Source organism: Rhinolophus ferrumequinum, chromosome 3, assembly GCF_004115265.2.
Source record: "Rhinolophus ferrumequinum isolate MPI-CBG mRhiFer1 chromosome 3, mRhiFer1_v1.p, whole genome shotgun sequence".
NCBI lineage: Eukaryota > Metazoa > Chordata > Mammalia > Chiroptera > Rhinolophidae > Rhinolophus > Rhinolophus ferrumequinum.
This window is the reverse complement of record NC_046286.1, coordinates 90,601,951-90,620,031: the sequence shown is the minus strand read 5'-3', so window position 1 is coordinate 90,620,031 and position 18,081 is coordinate 90,601,951. Positions and strand designations below refer to the sequence as shown.

The window sequence follows — 18,081 nt, the reverse complement described above, 5'->3', positions numbered from 1 at the left end:
CTTTTTCCACTCCCTCAAATGTTCAAGAACCTTCTTTCTCAGGTACTTGACCTGTCACACAAGACCCCACGCTCAGAAGCACCCCATGCTTGGTTTCAAGTATCGCTCTCCCTGTCTTGAAAATCCTAATAATTTTTGAATGAGGGCTTCTGCAAATCACATAGCCGGACTCTGGGCCTTTAGAAAGAGCATTCCACTATTAAAAATCCGAAGATGTCTAATATAATCATAGTAGATTGCTAAATGTGGTGTGAGTCTATTTTGCCATACTAACCGAGGGCGTTTTAATTCTCCATCTGTACATCCTACCATCCCATGTGCACGCAGAGGTAAACATTTTCTGTGTTGGAGTAAGATTTTTAACATGAAAACAAATCTCAAGATTAGAGCAACAGCAGCAAAACAGGATGGGATTAGGCCCTTCATTGGCAGCAACTGCCAGGAGATCAGGAGCAGACCACGGTCAAGCACTCCCTCCTGCCCATGTCCCTGAAACCACATCACAGAGGAAAGGGTGAAAGAAGCAGGTGGAGACCTACCTGCCTGCACAGCCCACATACCTGAGAGGCAGAAGAGGCCCACCTGTCTGTGGTCTGGGCAGCACCAGTTTAAAAAGCACAGGAGACTGGATCACAGGAGAAACGACTATGTTTCTTATTAATCCAAAATTACATATACGGGACATTTCCCCCCAGTAGCTACACAACTGAGATCTTGCATAAATTGCACCCTTTTGTATTAGCCTAGGTGACAGCACATAAGGCAAATATATTTCAATGTTAAAGACAAATGAATTTTAATGCACATGAACATGAACTTACCATCCAGTAAAGTTTTACAACATACTTTCCATAGCTATTGAACAAAGGCATGTGACCCTTCACAGCCTTGCACAGAGAGTATATGTGTTCCCAGGGTTTCCAGACGAGAAGAGGGGGTTCCCCTGCAGTCCCTTTAAAATAATTGCTGAAAATTCCCCCGTTGAATATCTTCCACACTTCATAGATTTCGCTGATAATCCATCTCATCAACTAGAGACAAAAACCATTAGTGCCAAGTAGTTATTTTTCAGTTGTTGTCACTGTAATTTAGGGGGAAAATCAGTAGGAAATCTACTTCCAATGGTAATATTAAATTCTATATGTAATGAGTTCCACATTTTGATTTCTGACCTGCAGAATAAAGTCATAGATCTTGCTTTTATTCTCAGAAAGTATAATCATATTACAAGCCAAAAAAAAGTATAATATTAACCACACTCTTAGCTAAGCGCTGTCTTCCAGAATAAACTGTCAATGACCTCCATTTGGCATTGACTTTCATTTCAGCTGTGTGTGTGTGAGAGGGAGAGGAAGAGAAACAGAAAGACTGAATGCTTTTGAGAACAATGATGATTTTATACTGGAATTAACTTTTTATAAATGAGTGAACTACTCTTCCGTACATGTTGAGAAGTTTGAGAAGGAGATGATCTCTTTTATGTCAATAGGACCAATCAGACAAGAAAGGAAACATGAGAAAAAATTAAAATCATACTTGAATGTACTCTAAGCTCATACATCACGTGTTGCTCTGTAGGAGCTGAAGTTCTCCAAGTGCAGCAACCACCTGCAGAGCTTTTAACAGGCAGCAAGACACAGTGGGAGCTGGGCGTCAGATGAGAAATAGGGACCAGGGTTCTAATCCTCCTTCAGGTCTTTCTGTTCTTGGGTAAATCACTTCAGACTAAATTGTAATTTTTCATCTGTTAAATGTTGATTAAACTGTCTATTTCCAGCATTTTTGTGAGTAGTAGAAACAATGCGTAAGATATCTCCAGTTCAGAGAGGGTGTTAAGTAAAGCCATTATTACTCTCAGTAGTATTGGGTTTTCTGAAATATTCATGTCGTGTGTTACTGCCTGGCGTGTGCAGAGATTAATTTCTCACTTGAGAATGACCTGTTAAGATTTATGTTTTTCTTAATTTACGTTATCTAAGAAATTTCTTGAAATTTGGATAAGTTGAAAAAGGCAAATCAGATATCCTCTTTATATCTGAAAATTTTCCTATAGAATATTTTATACTTTTCTTTCCTTGAAAAATAAAAAAAAGCTAAAGTCTGTGTATGTTTCAGAATTCATAAATAAGCATATTTTAGACTAAAACATATGATGTAAAACAACTTGGAGATAATTTTAGTATGCTAATCAGTACAACCTGGTTGAAGAAATAAATATTTTGATTTCAATATTGGTCAAGATATTAAACCAAGAAAGACAAAGTGTTTGAATCAATAATGACTAAGCTCCACTCCTCTGACTGGGTCTCAGGAGAAAATAAGCAAAAAGCCCGTTTTTGATATAACTACCTTAGGGGAGTGGAATAAGCCTGCTGATGGATAAAACCCAGCCAGCGTGGGAGATGTGGAGGTGCACCCCCCCACACACAGGAACTAGGACCTCTGTGCTGAAAATCTGGTTTATTTAGATGAGGTGCTGCAATCAAAGTGCACCCGTGCTTTCCCCCACATTAGTAAATCAAACAACATAACACCCTACTCTTGGAGAGTAACTTTATGTCAACTGCTAAGAAGGTGGGTCTGGAGGAGAAATGCCTAGATTGTGAGAACCCAGCTAACCTGGGCAGGAGAAGAGGGGTACAAGCTAAAAAAGTATAACATTGTACGCTAATACTAACATTTTGCCACCATTTGCATGCTAAACTCAAAGAGACTTCTCTTTCGCTTTGAATGCCTGGCATATTAAATAATCAGTTATACCAAAACTTAAAGGTGATCAAGGGAGAAATGAAACTGACGGAATCGTTTAAGCAGGTCTGGAAGGCATTTTGCGACAAGGCCTTAGTTCATACTTCCCTACATACCTCACTGCAGAATAAATGTTCATTTACTGAAAACAAGTCAAACTGGATTTCGTGTTTCACAACTACTGGAGTCTGAAAATAAAAAAAAAAAAAAGATATCATTTTTTAGGGAATGCAGCTCATGTGCTTTAAATAGGCCAAACCTGATTTCATTTCTCAGCACCAGAGGAATCAGAAGAAATACAAAAATAAGCACATTATTCCGTAAAGTAACCCTATTTGACATTACAAATGTAATGGCTATAAAATATATTTTAACATACAAATAAATTGTTATAAGGTCTAATATGCAGATAAACTTAGCATTCATATACACATAAATTGAGTGTATAGTGATTTAAAATTTAAATTAACCACCCAGCTTAAAACTGACAGTTAACATCTGGTAGCTGGAAAAATAGCGTCATCTTGGATGAAAAATATTAATTGTGACAGCATTTTAAATTCTTGCCCAACTTTAAATCCTGATATTTAAAAAATAAATAATTTGATGGTCATTATTTAACTAGTATATGTCCAAAGTTACTTTTATATATTTAGTCCAGTAAGAAATAAACATAATAAAGAAAACTATGACTTGTAACTTTAAAAGAATTAATTAAAATCCATATAGAGCTTATACATTTAACATATTAAATTAACATAAAAATGATTTTGTGAAATATTTTTATGGAAACTAATGCCATCAATTACTCTTAATCGTCTGGACAACTAGAATCTTGAAAACTCAATAAAATATTTTTTTATGTCTGAGAAAAATTTACCTAAAACTACAGTAAGGCCTGCATTGACTCTTGTGTCCATAGTTTATAAACATAGTAAGTTTTATATATTTTTTATTCTGATTTGACTGATTATGATGCAACACTTCTTAAATGCCCATGTTTCTGCAAATACTTATGTGCATTAAAATTAATTATAAAATATATTAAAAATGAATGTATATTAATTTTTAATTTTAATTAAATAAAAATATAATAATTATAATTGATCAATTACTTACAATTTATTATAGATTAAATAATTATTGGATACCTAAAGTTTAAAGAGTTAGTTAGTAACACGCTGACAAATGAAAACAAGGAACTAACAGTTTGTAAAAAACACAAATATTGAGGCAGAGGTGTCTTCAGTGGTATTTTAGCATTTCCATCCCTTATGCCTACATTTGGGGAAAGACAAATCTTCAGACATCTTATATCTGTTCAATATAATCAACATTTAAGGGCCTGGGCCACTGATATCCGGTTCTCAGAAATAAACAGATCTGATCACTAATTCTGTGATCAGAGCTTGTTAACCTTCTTGGTTAGAATGGTCCATGTTGACTCTGATATTTTAAATCCAGGTTTTTAAGTTGTTTAATAACTTAGCTTCTCTCTGACTTAAATCACTCCCTCTGACTTCATCTTTTGCTTTGAGTGTTTTGGGGTGTTTCTAGGCTGTATTGTGCTTTTTAAATTGTGTATTGCAATTATTTTGTGATTCATGAAATCATTTTAATGGGTCAGGAATATATATACACATATGTGTGTATATATGTATATACTTATATATGTATATATACACACATATTATTGTGTGTATGTATATACACACACACACATTGTTACATGTATACATTATATATATGGTCAGGACTATATATCTATCATCTGTCTATCTATCTATCTATGGAATATAGTAGAGTAGAGTGAATCTCACATAGAAAGGTCATTATTGTTTTGCAAAATTTTTTGTCTAAACTTTATATATGTCCATATTTAATGAGTCTCAATGTAAAATGTATTTATCGCTGTGGTCCTAGACATTAAAACTTGAAAAACACTATTCTAAGCTTTCCTACCTAGCTACACTTTCAGTTCTGGCTGTTCTGGTCTATACTCCAACATGAGGGATCAAGAGAAGCAGTCAGTGCAGAGGGGTAGAGGTAGATGGATGGCAGCATCATAATAAATGTAGGTGGAAATATCACGAACAAAAATGAATGAATTTATTTTTAGTACAAATGTATCTCTCAGAATTAAGGTATGCTAAAAAAAAGAGAGATGGTTTATAAAACTTTTCTACTTATTCACATTTACAATACTCCTGCTTCATGGAATTCATATCCCTTATTTGCACGGAATGAACACTCTGAATTTCTATTGAGCAGAGCCTGAATATTATTAATAATACATTAATATTAAGTGCATTATATTAACATCACAGAATTTGTATTCTTTATGCCAATGTTACCTAACAGTATAAGTAATTTAAAGGCACGGTTCATGTATATTTGATTTCTTTCATTTAAAATGTCTTACAAGTAAACATTCCATAAGTACACTGATGAACAGAGATGTATCTTTTACTTTCTCATTTTAGTAAATATAGAGCGTGCCAAAGAAATGTATATACATTTTAAGAAAGGAAAAAAACTATTAAAATTGTGATAATATATACCGATAACAAAAGATGAATACAAGTCATGCATATACATTTTTTTGGCACCCCCAGTATTTTTGAATTTAGGATTACCTGACTTTCTCAGCTAGAAACAGTAATTAGAAAATATGATGGATAAATTGTAATTTCTTGCATTGGTAGCAGTGCTTATCAAGGCTAAAAGTTTTAGGAATAAGATCACTTTGTGCAGAAATAGGCATTAAATGGATTCCATAATGTATGGAAAAATTAGCTCCATTACAACCATTTGACTAGCTAACTAGCAACTGATTTAGCCTACTGCTTTTCTATGCATTAAATGAAAATAATAACAGAATCAAGAAGGAAAAAGGCATTCATGGTTAATTAAACCCTTGGAAATACCAACTATATTCAAATGAACATTGCTACTAGGAAGGTAGACCAGTGGGTCTAAAGCTTTAAAGTACCTAAGTGCTATTTAAAATGAAGGTTTCCTGGGCAATGTCCCAGTCAATATGATTCGAGAGGCTGGGCATGAGGTCCAGAAATGAAGGGAAATGACCTTGGGAAATGCTTCAACAATCCCTGAAATAGATCCAAGTGCAAATCTCTTGGACTGGAAAACTAATGCTAATAAACACTAGTAAATAGACCTTCAAGCCACGTAAGTTCCTGCAGAAGCAGAAAGGAGTAAGTCTGTAAGAAATTGAGTAAGAAATTAAGGAATAACTTCTCACAACATTTTAGTCTATAATTGGACATCATGGAGAGAAGAAAACTTGAGGCTCTAAATAAAATCTCAATATTCTTTTGGAAGCCAGTATAAGAAATATTTAACTATTTCTAATTTAAATGCCAAAATGTGATTACTTATTACTACTGAATACCACAGAAAAAAATTACTCTAAATTATTTTTAAATACAAATTTTTCATAACTAGCATATTACATCCCATCATTAATACATATTTTGGTTAATAAAAATATTTCCTACCTGATTAATTAAAAAATCCTGTGGACGTTTCCAGGAATAAATTTTCAATGATGGTGGTAATTCAATCTTTCCTTCAGGGTCCTCAAAAAAATGCTATATAAAAAATAAATATTGAGTTTTATTTCCCTATGGTTTCATTAAAATAAAAACAACTCAATCCTAATAAAATTAGTAAATGCATAGATCAGCTCAATAAATGAACATTTATAGAGCAACGCATGTGTTTGTTTTCAAGCTAGTCATGAAATATTTGGAGATTACTGAAGTTAACAATATTGTATTTAATTCATGAAACCTTGTTTAGTAGCATTTTGATTGCAGAAGAAATAGTACAAATAACGATGAACTACTTTGGAATGTGAACTAAGTATAGAAGGAAAACAGTTTTGGATGGGCCAGACATGGAAATACTTTCCACTGAATTTTTTTTTTATACCTGAATAGAGAAGATTGAAAAAGTTTACAAAACTGTCAACTGTTAGTATTATAAACAGGGCTATATGTAAATGAAATATGTACCTTTAATTTTCACTTATTGTTTTAATTAAACTTATTTGAGATAATTATATAGTCACATGCCGTTGTATAAAATAATATGGAGAGCTCCTTTTCTGTTCTGTTTCCCCAATGGTAACGTCTTACAAACTATAGCATAATATCACAACCAGGATATTGACATTGACACCAACCAGATACAGAACACTTCCTTCAGCACGAGGATCCTTCCTATGCCCTTTAATAGCCACAGCTACCCTCCAACTCCCCACTCTCTAGCCCTAGCAATCACTAACATTGGTCTCTATTTCTATACTTTTGTCATTTTGTCCATTTGCTATACAAATGGAATCATATAGCATGTAACCTTTTGGATTGGCTGTTTTCCCTCTCTGACTAATTCCTTGAAGATTCAATTCATCCAAATTGTCCATGTACCAATAGTTTGTTCTTGTTTGTTGCTGAGTAATATTTCATGATACAGATATTTGAAAGACATCGGAGATGTTTCCAGTTTGGGGCTACGACTAATATAAGTTGCTATGAACATTTGTCTACAGGTTACAGGTTTTTATGTGAATATCAGTTTTCATTTCTGTGGGATAAATGCCCAAGGATGTAATTAATTCATTAATTTTTGAATCCCTAGTATAGGTCAATAAGTGAGCTCTGGAGAAAGAATGATATCTAAATATCTATTCTCAAATGCAGCAATCTAGTAAAGTAGAGAGACTTCAGGTAGCTACTATGTAAAAGTTCTCACAGCTCATAAGGTAGTTGGGAGAGAGGGGTGTTGAGATCCTTATAATAAATAACATGAAAAGTGCTACGAGTACAACCAAAATACTTGAGGAATATAAACTATCTCTATAGAAAAAAAAAAGGTAATTAAATTTCACCTGAGTAAATGGAGATGGGGCAAAATAAATAGTGTTTTGTGATTTTCATAGTAATCGTATTTTTTATTCTAATGTTGGTTTGGCCTCAGAAAGGGGTTATATTTGAGGGCATTGTCTAAGTTTTAAATGTAATAAATATTGATGTGTATCTGGAGCATGTGGTTTATTGTCACATTTAAGACAGCGGAATAATTTGAATGAAGACAAAGGCAACCCCAACATCTAGTCAAAATGATCAAAGAATGAGTTTTTGAAAAATAGACTGAGGTTTCCAGGAGCTGTATTTGACTTCTGGGTCTCCTTCACATTATTTATTCCTCACAAATATTAATTTCATTATTTTTAATACTCCCCTATCTGACAATTCCAAAATCAGAGTTACCTGTGGTTCTGTTTCTATTATCTAATTTTTCCTCTTGGTTTTCAGTTGCTTGGTTCTGTTTCTCTTTATGTCTGGTAAACTTGATTATATGATATACACTGAATATAAAAATTCAGAAGGCTCTAAATAATAATGTCTTCCTCCAGAAAGGAAGATTTTATTCCCTTCTGGCAGGCAGAGTACAAGATGAACTTGACCCGGTCAAGACTGGGCTTCAGCATTTGGTAAGGCTGGTGTAAATTTGGTATACCCTTCCTCAGTACAGAATGGCATAGCTATCGTGGGGTACTAACTGAAAGGCTGGAGTATTAATCAGGGTCCCTTCACCTTGGTGTCCCCTGAATTCCAGTCGCTCGCCACAGCATCATGAATTCTTTTCTCAGTTATGCAGCCTCCAAACAACTGCTTTTTACTCATTTGCTCGGCAGGAAAAGCTTCACACACATAGCTTAGGAGTTGAGCTAATATCCTAAAATAAAATCATATTCAAAATTTTCAAATCACTGCTCTGTAGTTATCTCTGGGATTTGGGTTCAATTTCTGGCCACTTTGGCAGCTCCAGACAGTATCCTCTCTCCCTTAGGCCCTAAGAAACTGATACAAGCCCAAAGACACTACTTTCTGCTTGGCCTCTGATTACCATCCCTTGAATTAATAAATGTCCTTCAAACAAATAAACAAACATACAAAACTAAGGCAAATATGGGGCTCATCCTAATATGATTCCCTTTTCTCCAGGATTTGAGCCTCTCACATTAAGTTAACGGTAATCTTTCCATGTCATTTTGCTTTAGGTGTATTTCTTATATCCACCTGACAATACATCATATATTACTTCTCAGTTTAATTCACCCATTATATTCTTTCATTGCCATCACCTAGCTGAAGTGAGACCTGATTCTGGAATTGCAGGGAAGGGTTAGTTCATCAGAGGCTGACGTTTCATTTTCATATGATTATTAGTCCCTCATGTAAAGAAGTGGCCTTCTGTAAAATTCCAAGGATATCTGCTAAAGTTTGATGCTTAAGGCAATTAATCCTGGTAAAATATAAATATTACATTAAAATATAAATGTCCTGGTAAAATTTAAATGGTAAAATATAAATCATGGCTAAGAGCCAACAAACATATCATAGAAATGTAATCACAATGCGTGGAGTACCCAGCACACACTCCAGCAGACAGACTGTTGCTTCCGGAGCCGTGAATGCTGAGGTTGTAGAACAGAACTGAGGGGTGGGGAGCAAGGTTCTATCTCAGATGGTACCACTTTGCACTTTTGTAATAACCAGGGTTTGAACTGATGCTTAACTGCTCCACTGAGGATTTGCACAAGCTAGGTACCTTCCTGATGTAAATTCACAGCCAGTGTCCGTACGTTTTGAACTGCTGTTAAAAATATGGCCATTTTCATTTGAACCCAGAGAGTTCAAAAGCTCTTTGCATTTAAAAGTTCCATAATCTACCTAGGTGTGGTACAAAGAATACACTCCCTTACCCATTGGTAATTTGTTCTCAGAGTCAGCAATTTATGTTTATTGAATAACTTTTGGAAACAAATTATTGATATAAATCATGAAGTCTGTGAATCTGTATTTTGTGAACAAAACGTAAGTGCTAATAAGTACCATTTCAGAGTGCTCTATGCAAATAAAGATAACAGAGTTGAACCTAGCCATTCTGTAACATCTCTTTTAAAAAATCTTTCCTATCATCTCCAAATAACAGCTCACAAGCCTGCAAAGGTCTCTCAGTTTCTAATTACCATCTCCAAATGCCTTGTTCCCAACTCTGTCCAAAATCCACTAGCTAACCTGTTCTATCAATTTCTCCTTTATTTAACTGTGACTCTTTGGTCATTTCTCTCCTCCCACTTACTTAAATGTGATTCACCAAAGCTCAGGACTAAGTAAGGACTGGAAAGACAAGGTAGGACAAAAACAAAATTTCTCTTTTGAATGGAAGCTGTGGGAAAAAATGAGTATACAAACATGTTAACAAATCTTGCTTCATCATAAAATTAAAGACCCAAATGGAATCTAGTCACAATTAAGTTTACTTACAAATATAGGGCTTTTTCCTGTTTTGTCCTTTTCTTTTCCACCTTTGCCTGTGTCCCACTTTTCTGCATTTATGTCAGCTTCGTTCCATTCTGGCCAGATAGGGAATTTCCCTTTCTTCTGCTCAACAGAACCGATTGGTACATTACTGCCAACATAGTACTGACTAGAAAAAGAGAGGGAGGGAGGTGGCTTAGCTCTAATTAAAACCTCTGAGGTGAAATATTAGATAACTGAATGCTTATATTTAAATATCCTGTCAGCAGTCACACTGAATACATTGTTCAATACAGCCATACCTGTGGCCAGACAGGGTTAGGGTTCTAAAGACCAAAATACCCAAAAGACACAATTCAATAAAAAACTTCTGAGCATTAGACTTCACTTACTAATAGAAGACATTCATCATAAACATGTAAGACACCAGAAAGGGGGATATGGATATAAATTTCACATTTAAAGAAAATCTTTTTCATATATAATACTAGTAGCTTTTTGAAGATCAGTACAAATATAATTTTGATTTTGCCTATAGAAAAGTGCTACATGATCATTATTTTAAAAGAAAATTTAAAAATATAAATTAGATAAATAAGAAAGTCATACCCAATCCATTCTAGAAACCGTATTGTTAACAGTTGTCCATTTTCTCAGACTAATGTACGAAGAGTAATCTCTACCGATACATCTCTTCTTCAAAGATGACCTCATTCAGCAAATTCTTTTTTAAAGACTGCTTTTATTCACTTATCAGTATATTTTTTAATAATTCACACCACTAAATATTTATCTAAATATGAATTTTATGATTGCATAATGTTCTATTATATGAGTACTGCCTTTCATTTAGCTAAGCTCTTATTTTGGAAATTTGAGGGTTTTGATTTACATATTTTTTTACTATTAAAAACAAGATAGTAGTGGCTATCCTAGTTGCCAGATATTTGCATACATTATTAATTATTTCCTTAGGATAGCTTTTAATAAAGAGACTTACTATACCAAAATATCTGCACATTTAAAGTTTATGATATATTTTGACTAATTTTCTATAAAAAATTTGGACTTGTTTTATACTCTCATCATTAATATATTATGGTTTCATATCTCTAAACCTTCACTTTTTCTTTATTTTCATATGCATGTTTCTCAAGGAAGATTTTTTTTTCTTCAGCCAGATATCAGGCAGAAAAAAGCTAGCTTTCTTATATCTCTCTGTGCTTAGGTGGACTTTCTCATACACTTTTTAAAAGAGAACTAAATTCTTGGTGAGCCATGCCTTTATGAAAACTCCCTTTCCTGATTTGGGTCGAAGACTTTGTCCCATATATGTTAAAACACAAGATTTCACTGTCACAAGATTGCTAAGCCAAAGCAGCAGTTTCAGCTTAGAGCTGTGACACTGACCTTCAGTTCCCTTCTCATTTCTGGATCCTAAAGATTTTTGCTTCTATAGGTAGGGATTTATGGATATTATTATTATTTCCAAAATCTTAATCACCATCTTGATGGAAAAGACAGTTTGAGAATATATACATTGTAAGTAGCATGTAACAAAATAAGAGAGAAGCATGACCAGACTAGTTTTCAAGAGAAAAGGGAAAATTTTTATAATATTAATAGAAAAATCAGGGCAGACAATAGTATATTATAGTATCTCTGTTTTATTGAGTCTTGATACAGATTACAAATAAAAAGAAATTGGTGATTTTTGTATCCATCAAAACCATGATAAAATTACCTCATTTAGGAAGCTCAAAATCTTTAAAGCTATTTTTGTAAAAGGAAGATCTAATTTCTTAAAAAATAAAGGCCCTGCTGAAATTATGTTTTGCCTTCCTCTTCATTCTGTCAAGTGTAAATAAACGTTCTGGCTCTCTCCCTTAAGCTGTTAAGCTTTATCACTAATTGGCCTACTTTCTGTGTAACATGTCAAATTTGTTTCTGTCTGTATTAAAGATCACATAAAAAGACTCTCATTAGAGGTGTGTTGTACCAGCCCAATATCTCATTTATAGTGCTACACACACAGTATAAATAATGGTCAAATACAGTTCAATGTCAAATACATTGCAGACTTCAAAAGATCAAGAAAGGAAATACAAAGGAAGCAAGTGTTGAAATTCTCAACACAGTATGTCTTTGAAGTTCACACCAGAGTACACCTACTGCTCTAGCACAGTTGGGATCCTTTAAGTATTCAAAGCGCATTATTCCTCGTCTCATCAATTTTAAGAACAAGATAATCTTTAAACACAAAATTATCCCAGCACTTTTGAAGATTTTTAGGAACCGTTAATACTGGGAAATGAATGTTGCCAAATTTTAGAAAATTCAACCATGTAAAGAAATCAAATCTGACACACTGAAATATACAGTTATGTTACTCACATAGCAATATACCCTATTTCTAGTAAATGATTCAGTCTATTAAAATTACAAGTTGTATAAACGATTTCAAAGACAAATATATTCTCTACATATACAGTTACATGCTCCCTTTCACACAGTGGGTCTAAATATGCTATTGAGATGGGGGCTGTCATTTTCCCTTGTAGGGGAGGCCAGGAGTATGTACGCAAACGTATTTGTGGAAATTTAGTATTTCTTTAAAACTCATAAAAGTCAGTGGGGAATGTTTATAATATAAAACCTGTATACTCCAAACGTCAAAGGATATTCCAAAAGAAATCGATGTTTGGAGGTAGAAAAAAAATTTCAGGTAGCCAGGCAAAGTGCTGGTTTCCAAAGTGGAAATATAAAATAGAAGGTACTCCTGGGAGAAAGAAAGGAAATACAAAGGAAGCAAATTATAACAGCAGGCCAACTCAGACAGACTGACATAAAAATGATACATGAAGTAAGCATCAGATACAAAGGTGTTAAGATGATTTCATGTGTGTGTGTGTGTGTGTGTGTGTGTGTGTGTGTATAAAGGATGTCACAAAATGTATACACATTTTAAGAAAGGAAAAAAAACTGTATACTGCATTAAAATTGTAATACTCAATATATACCGATAACAAAAGATGAACACAAGTCACGTTTGACTTCTACAATCACAAGAGGTGCTCACAGTGGTTACCATCAGCGTAATTTTAATACCATGAGTATGGTATCAGGGATAGCACTTCTCACATAGGAGAAAAGCCTCCCACCTCCCAATGTTAACATTTGAGTGGAGACAGGGGTAATATAAAAACACACCCACCATTCAGAAAGTTACTCTGTTCTCGTAATGGTAGAGAGTGCTGCAGGCCATCTGCTGGTCCCTTAACCATTTAGTAATTGAACTGTGGATAGGTTCTGGAGTTCTCAGAGAGGGGTCAGAGTTCAAAGGCAGAGAGACATTCTTTAGGGAGATCAAAAAAGCAACTGTGTCAACTGAAGAGGAAGGATTTCAGTACTGTAACAACTATCTTGTCCTTATCAGTAGTGCACGTCAACTGGATGTCAGCAATGGGTAGGGAGAAAATCATCCTGGAAAGTCATCCAAACCACATGGCAGAGAACAGCATGTTATGAGTTTTAAATATTTACAAAATACACAAACCAACATTACAAAACAAAAGAACAAACTTAAAACTGAGAAATAGTCAGTAAATATGTCAAAAGAAAGAAATCACACCCAAGGAAAGAGAAATTATGTAGGAAACGTAAAAATTAAAAGTGATGAAGGACAGTGATTTCCGAAAGATAGGAAACAAAGGAAGTGAGCTCTATGGCCGGAAGAGAGCTTTCAGGCTAATGCAGTGAGAGTTAGCTCAGGCATATCCCAGCAGATTCCTTAAGTAAAGAAGGAAGAGTGACAGGGGGAGATAAAGGCAGCTAGTTTGCAGGACAGAGCACTAGAGAGAGCTTCACACAGAGAGAACTCTTTCGATCTCCAGAAAGTCACCCATTCCATACAAATTTTAGGATAGGTTTTCCTATTTCTGCAAAAAAATAATTGGGATTTCTATAGCAATTACATTGAATCTGTAGATTACTTTGGGTAGTAATGACATTAAATTGTCATTAGTCCTCCAAGCCATGAACATGGGATGTGCCTTCATTTATTTATGTCTTTTATTCCTTTCAGCAATGTTTTGTAGTTTTCATTGTATAAGTCTTTCATCTCATTGGTTAAGTTAGTTTCTAAGTATTTTATTATTTTTGATGCTATTGTACATGGAATTATTTTTGTAATTTACTTTTCATATTGTTCATTATTTATGTATAGAAATGCAACAAATTTTTGTGTTTTGACTCTATATCCTGCTACTTTGATGAATTCATTTATTACTTTTAATAGTTCTTTTTAAAAGGAATCTTTAGCATTTCTCAACTATTTCTCATATTATCTGCAAACAGATAAGTTTATTTCTTCCTTTACAATTTGGATGCCTTTTATTTCTTTTCTTTCCTGATCGCTCTGGCTAGAACTTCCAGTGCTATGTTGAACAGAAATGGTAAGGTGAGCAAATTTACCTTGTCCCTGATCTTCGAGGAAAATACTTTCAGTCTTTCACCATTAAGTTTGATGGTGCTGTGGGTTTTTCATACATGGCTTTTATGTTGAGGTACTTTCCCTTCTATTCCCAATTTGTTGAGTGTTTTTATCATGAAAGGATGTTGAATTTTGTCAAATGCTTTCTCTGCATTGATTGAGATAATCATGTTTTTTGTGTGGTTTTTCTTTTTCCTTCATTCTGTTGTGGTATATCACATTGATTGATTTTCGTATGTTGAATCATCCTCACATTTCAGGAATAAGTCCCTCTGGGCATGGTGTATGATCTGTTTACTATATTGCTGCATTCTGTTTGCTAGTATTTTGTTGATGGTTTTTGCATAAATGTTCATAAGAGATACTGATCTCTAGCTTACTTTTCCTGTACTGCCTTTATCTGGCTTTAGTATTAGGGTAATTTTTGCCTCACAGAATGAGTTAGGAAGTTTTTATCACCTTTTCAATTTTTTTCAAAGTTTGAGCAAGACTGGTATATCTTTTTCTTTAAATATTTGGTAGAATTCACCAGTACAGCTAACAAGTCCAGCATTTTTCTTTGTTGAGATAGATTTGATTACTGATTCAGTTTCCTTAATATTTATAAGTCTGTTCAGATTTTCTATTCATAATTTAGTCTGGTAGGTTTTGTGTTTCTAGGAATTTGTCCACTTCATCTAGGTTATCCAATTTGATAGTATACAGTTTTTCATAGTACTCATAATCACTTTTATTTGTGTAGAATTGCCGTGTTTCCCTGAAAATAAGACCTAGCCAGATCATCAGCTCTAATGCGTCTTTCGGAGCAAAAATTAATGTAAGACTGGGTCTTATATCATATCATATCATATCATATCATATCATATCATATTATATTATTTTAATATAAGACCAGGTCTTATATAATATAATATAATATTATACCCGGTCTTAAATAAGACCGGATATAATATAATATAATAAAATATAATATAATATACCAGGTCTTACATTAATTTTTGCTCCAAAAGACTCATTAGAGTTGATGGTCTGGCTAGGTCTTATTTTCAGGGAAACACGGTGATAGTAATGTCCCTATTTTTATTTCTGATTTTAGTAATTTGAGTTTTTTCTTTTGTTAGTCCATCTAGCTAAAAGTTTGTCAATTTTGTTGAGCTTTTCAAAAAACACAATATTTTGTTTCATTGATTTTCTCTGTTGTTTTTCTATTCTCTATTTTGCTTATTTCTGCTCTAATTTTTATCATTTATTGCTTTCTGTTAGCTTTGGGTTTTATGGTTGGTAACAATAGTACTAGTTTGGCGCTGTGTGAGTCCTCCAATCCTTTTGGGTACTTTTTCTTTGGCATTGGGTAGTTTTTCATGCACAATATTAAAAAAAAAAAAAAGACAAACATAACTAAAACAAAAACTAAACTATCAGAGGAAAAAATACACAAGAAAAGTACTAATGACAGATTAGATATTGAAGAAGATTAAAGAATTGAAGAGATAGCAATAGAAATTATCCAAAATAAAACATTAAAAAAATGAAAATGAACAGAGCATCAGTGAACTCTGGGACAACTTCAACCAATCTAAGTGTTATTGGTGTCATCAAAGGAGGAACTGGAGCTAGCCAAAAAAAAAATATTTGAAGTATGGTCAAAATTTTAAAAATTTCAATGTGAACTAAAACCCATGGATTCAATAATTTCAATGAGCCCCAAACTCAAAAACCATGAAGAAAATCATATCAAGGAATAGCATAAGGAAATGAGTCAAAAGTAGTGCTAAAAGAAAATCTTAAGAGCCAGCAGAGAAACAAAGAAAAGAAAAACAGCAAATTTCTCATTAAAAACAATGCAAGTGAATGGTCAACATCATTAAAGGACTAAGAGAAAAAAAATCTGTCAAGCTAAAATTCTACGCCTAATTAAAATACCTTAAAAAATACCCCAATAAACTTTAATTTAAAGAAAAAGAAAGAAAAATGAAAGTGGTATAAACAGCTTTTATACATTAAAAAAAAATGCTGAAAGCATTCATCAACAGAAAATATTCACCACAATAAAAACATAAAAGAAGACTTTTAGGCACAAGAGAAAAGGATACCAGATAGAAAAATGGATCTATACAAAGAAATAAACAAAAATTAAAGTTGTGACTATATGGTTAAATATACAGGTTATTTTAATCTTTGAATATCTTTTTAACATAATTAACTGCTTACACAAACAAATAATGTAGTAAGGTTTATAACATACATAAAGGTCAAGTGTATGAAAATAATAGCAAACATGGACGGTGGAAACATATACTATTACAATGTTTTTGTATTTAAATGTAGACTGGTATAATATCAAAATAAGGTAGCGTATAATAAATTAAAGGTGTTTACTATAAACTGTGACCTCCAAAAGAACAAAACAAGGAGATATAACTAAAAGCCAACAAAGGAGATAAATAGAATTTAAGAAAAAAACACAATGTATCCAAAATATAGCAGAAGAAGAAAAAAAGGAACACAGAAAACATAGAACTAAGAGAAAACAAATAGCAAAATAATAGATTTAAATCTAGAAGTATTAGTAATCACATTAATTATAAATGGTCCAAACACCCCAATTAAAAGGCACAGATTGTGAGATCGAATAAAAAGTATTATCCAACTATAGACTATCTACAAGAAACCCATTTTATATAGAAAGACACAAATAATAAAAAGATGAAACATATATAGCATGGTAACATTAATCAAAATATTTTTAAAAGTAGATTTCAGAACAAAGATTATTACAAGGGATTGGAAAATGTAATTTCATAATGATAAAAAATAATTCATTGAGATACTGTAACAATTCTAAACTTTTGTTAGTACATGAAGTAAAACCAGATAGAACTATAAGAATCAATAGGTAAATTTACAAATATAAGATAGCAACATCACTCTCAATAATTGATAGAACAAGCTGACCAAATATCAGTAAGGCTATAAAAACTATAGCATATAGGATAATATATATCAAAATTGACTTAATTGACATCTATAGAATACTCTGTCCCAACAGAATGCACATTCTTTTCAAGAACACAAATGATATTTATCAAGATAGGCCATAATCTTAGATATAGAATAAGCCCCAATAAATTTAAAATAATCTAAGCCATACAAAGTATGTTCTCTGACCAATGCAATTACATTAAATATCACTAACAAAATATCCTGGAAAATTTTCAAGATATTTGGAATCTAAATAAAATGAGTAAGATTAACCAATGTGTTAAAGAAGAAATAGAAAAGGAAGTTAGAAAGCCTTTGAATTGAATAAAAATGAAAACACAACATATTAAAATTTAGAGGATGCCAGTAAAGCAATAGGTAGAGGGAAATTTATAGCACAAAATATCTGTATTAGAGTCAAAGTCTCAAAATAAGCTACTCAGTTTCCACCTTAAGAAATCAGGGGGAAAAAAAGAAAGTAAAATCTAAAGTAAATAAAGTAAGAAA

The 18,081-nt window shown here is 33.1% G+C and overlaps 1 protein-coding gene across 1 annotated transcript in view; it reads right to left on the bottom strand.

The window, feature by feature from the left end:
* ADGB (androglobin) overlaps positions 1–18,081 on the bottom strand; it is a 141,139-nt gene that overhangs the window by 111,798 nt on the left and 11,260 nt on the right. Inside the window, exons 2-5 of the mRNA XM_033095014.1 lie at positions 10,107–10,269; positions 6,267–6,359; positions 2,865–2,936; positions 822–1,031 (exon numbers count right to left, since the gene is read on the bottom strand). Coding sequence (XP_032950905.1) covers positions 822–1,031; positions 2,865–2,936; positions 6,267–6,359; positions 10,107–10,269 — 538 coding nt within the window. The remainder of the gene's footprint in view (positions 1–821; positions 1,032–2,864; positions 2,937–6,266; positions 6,360–10,106; positions 10,270–18,081) is intronic.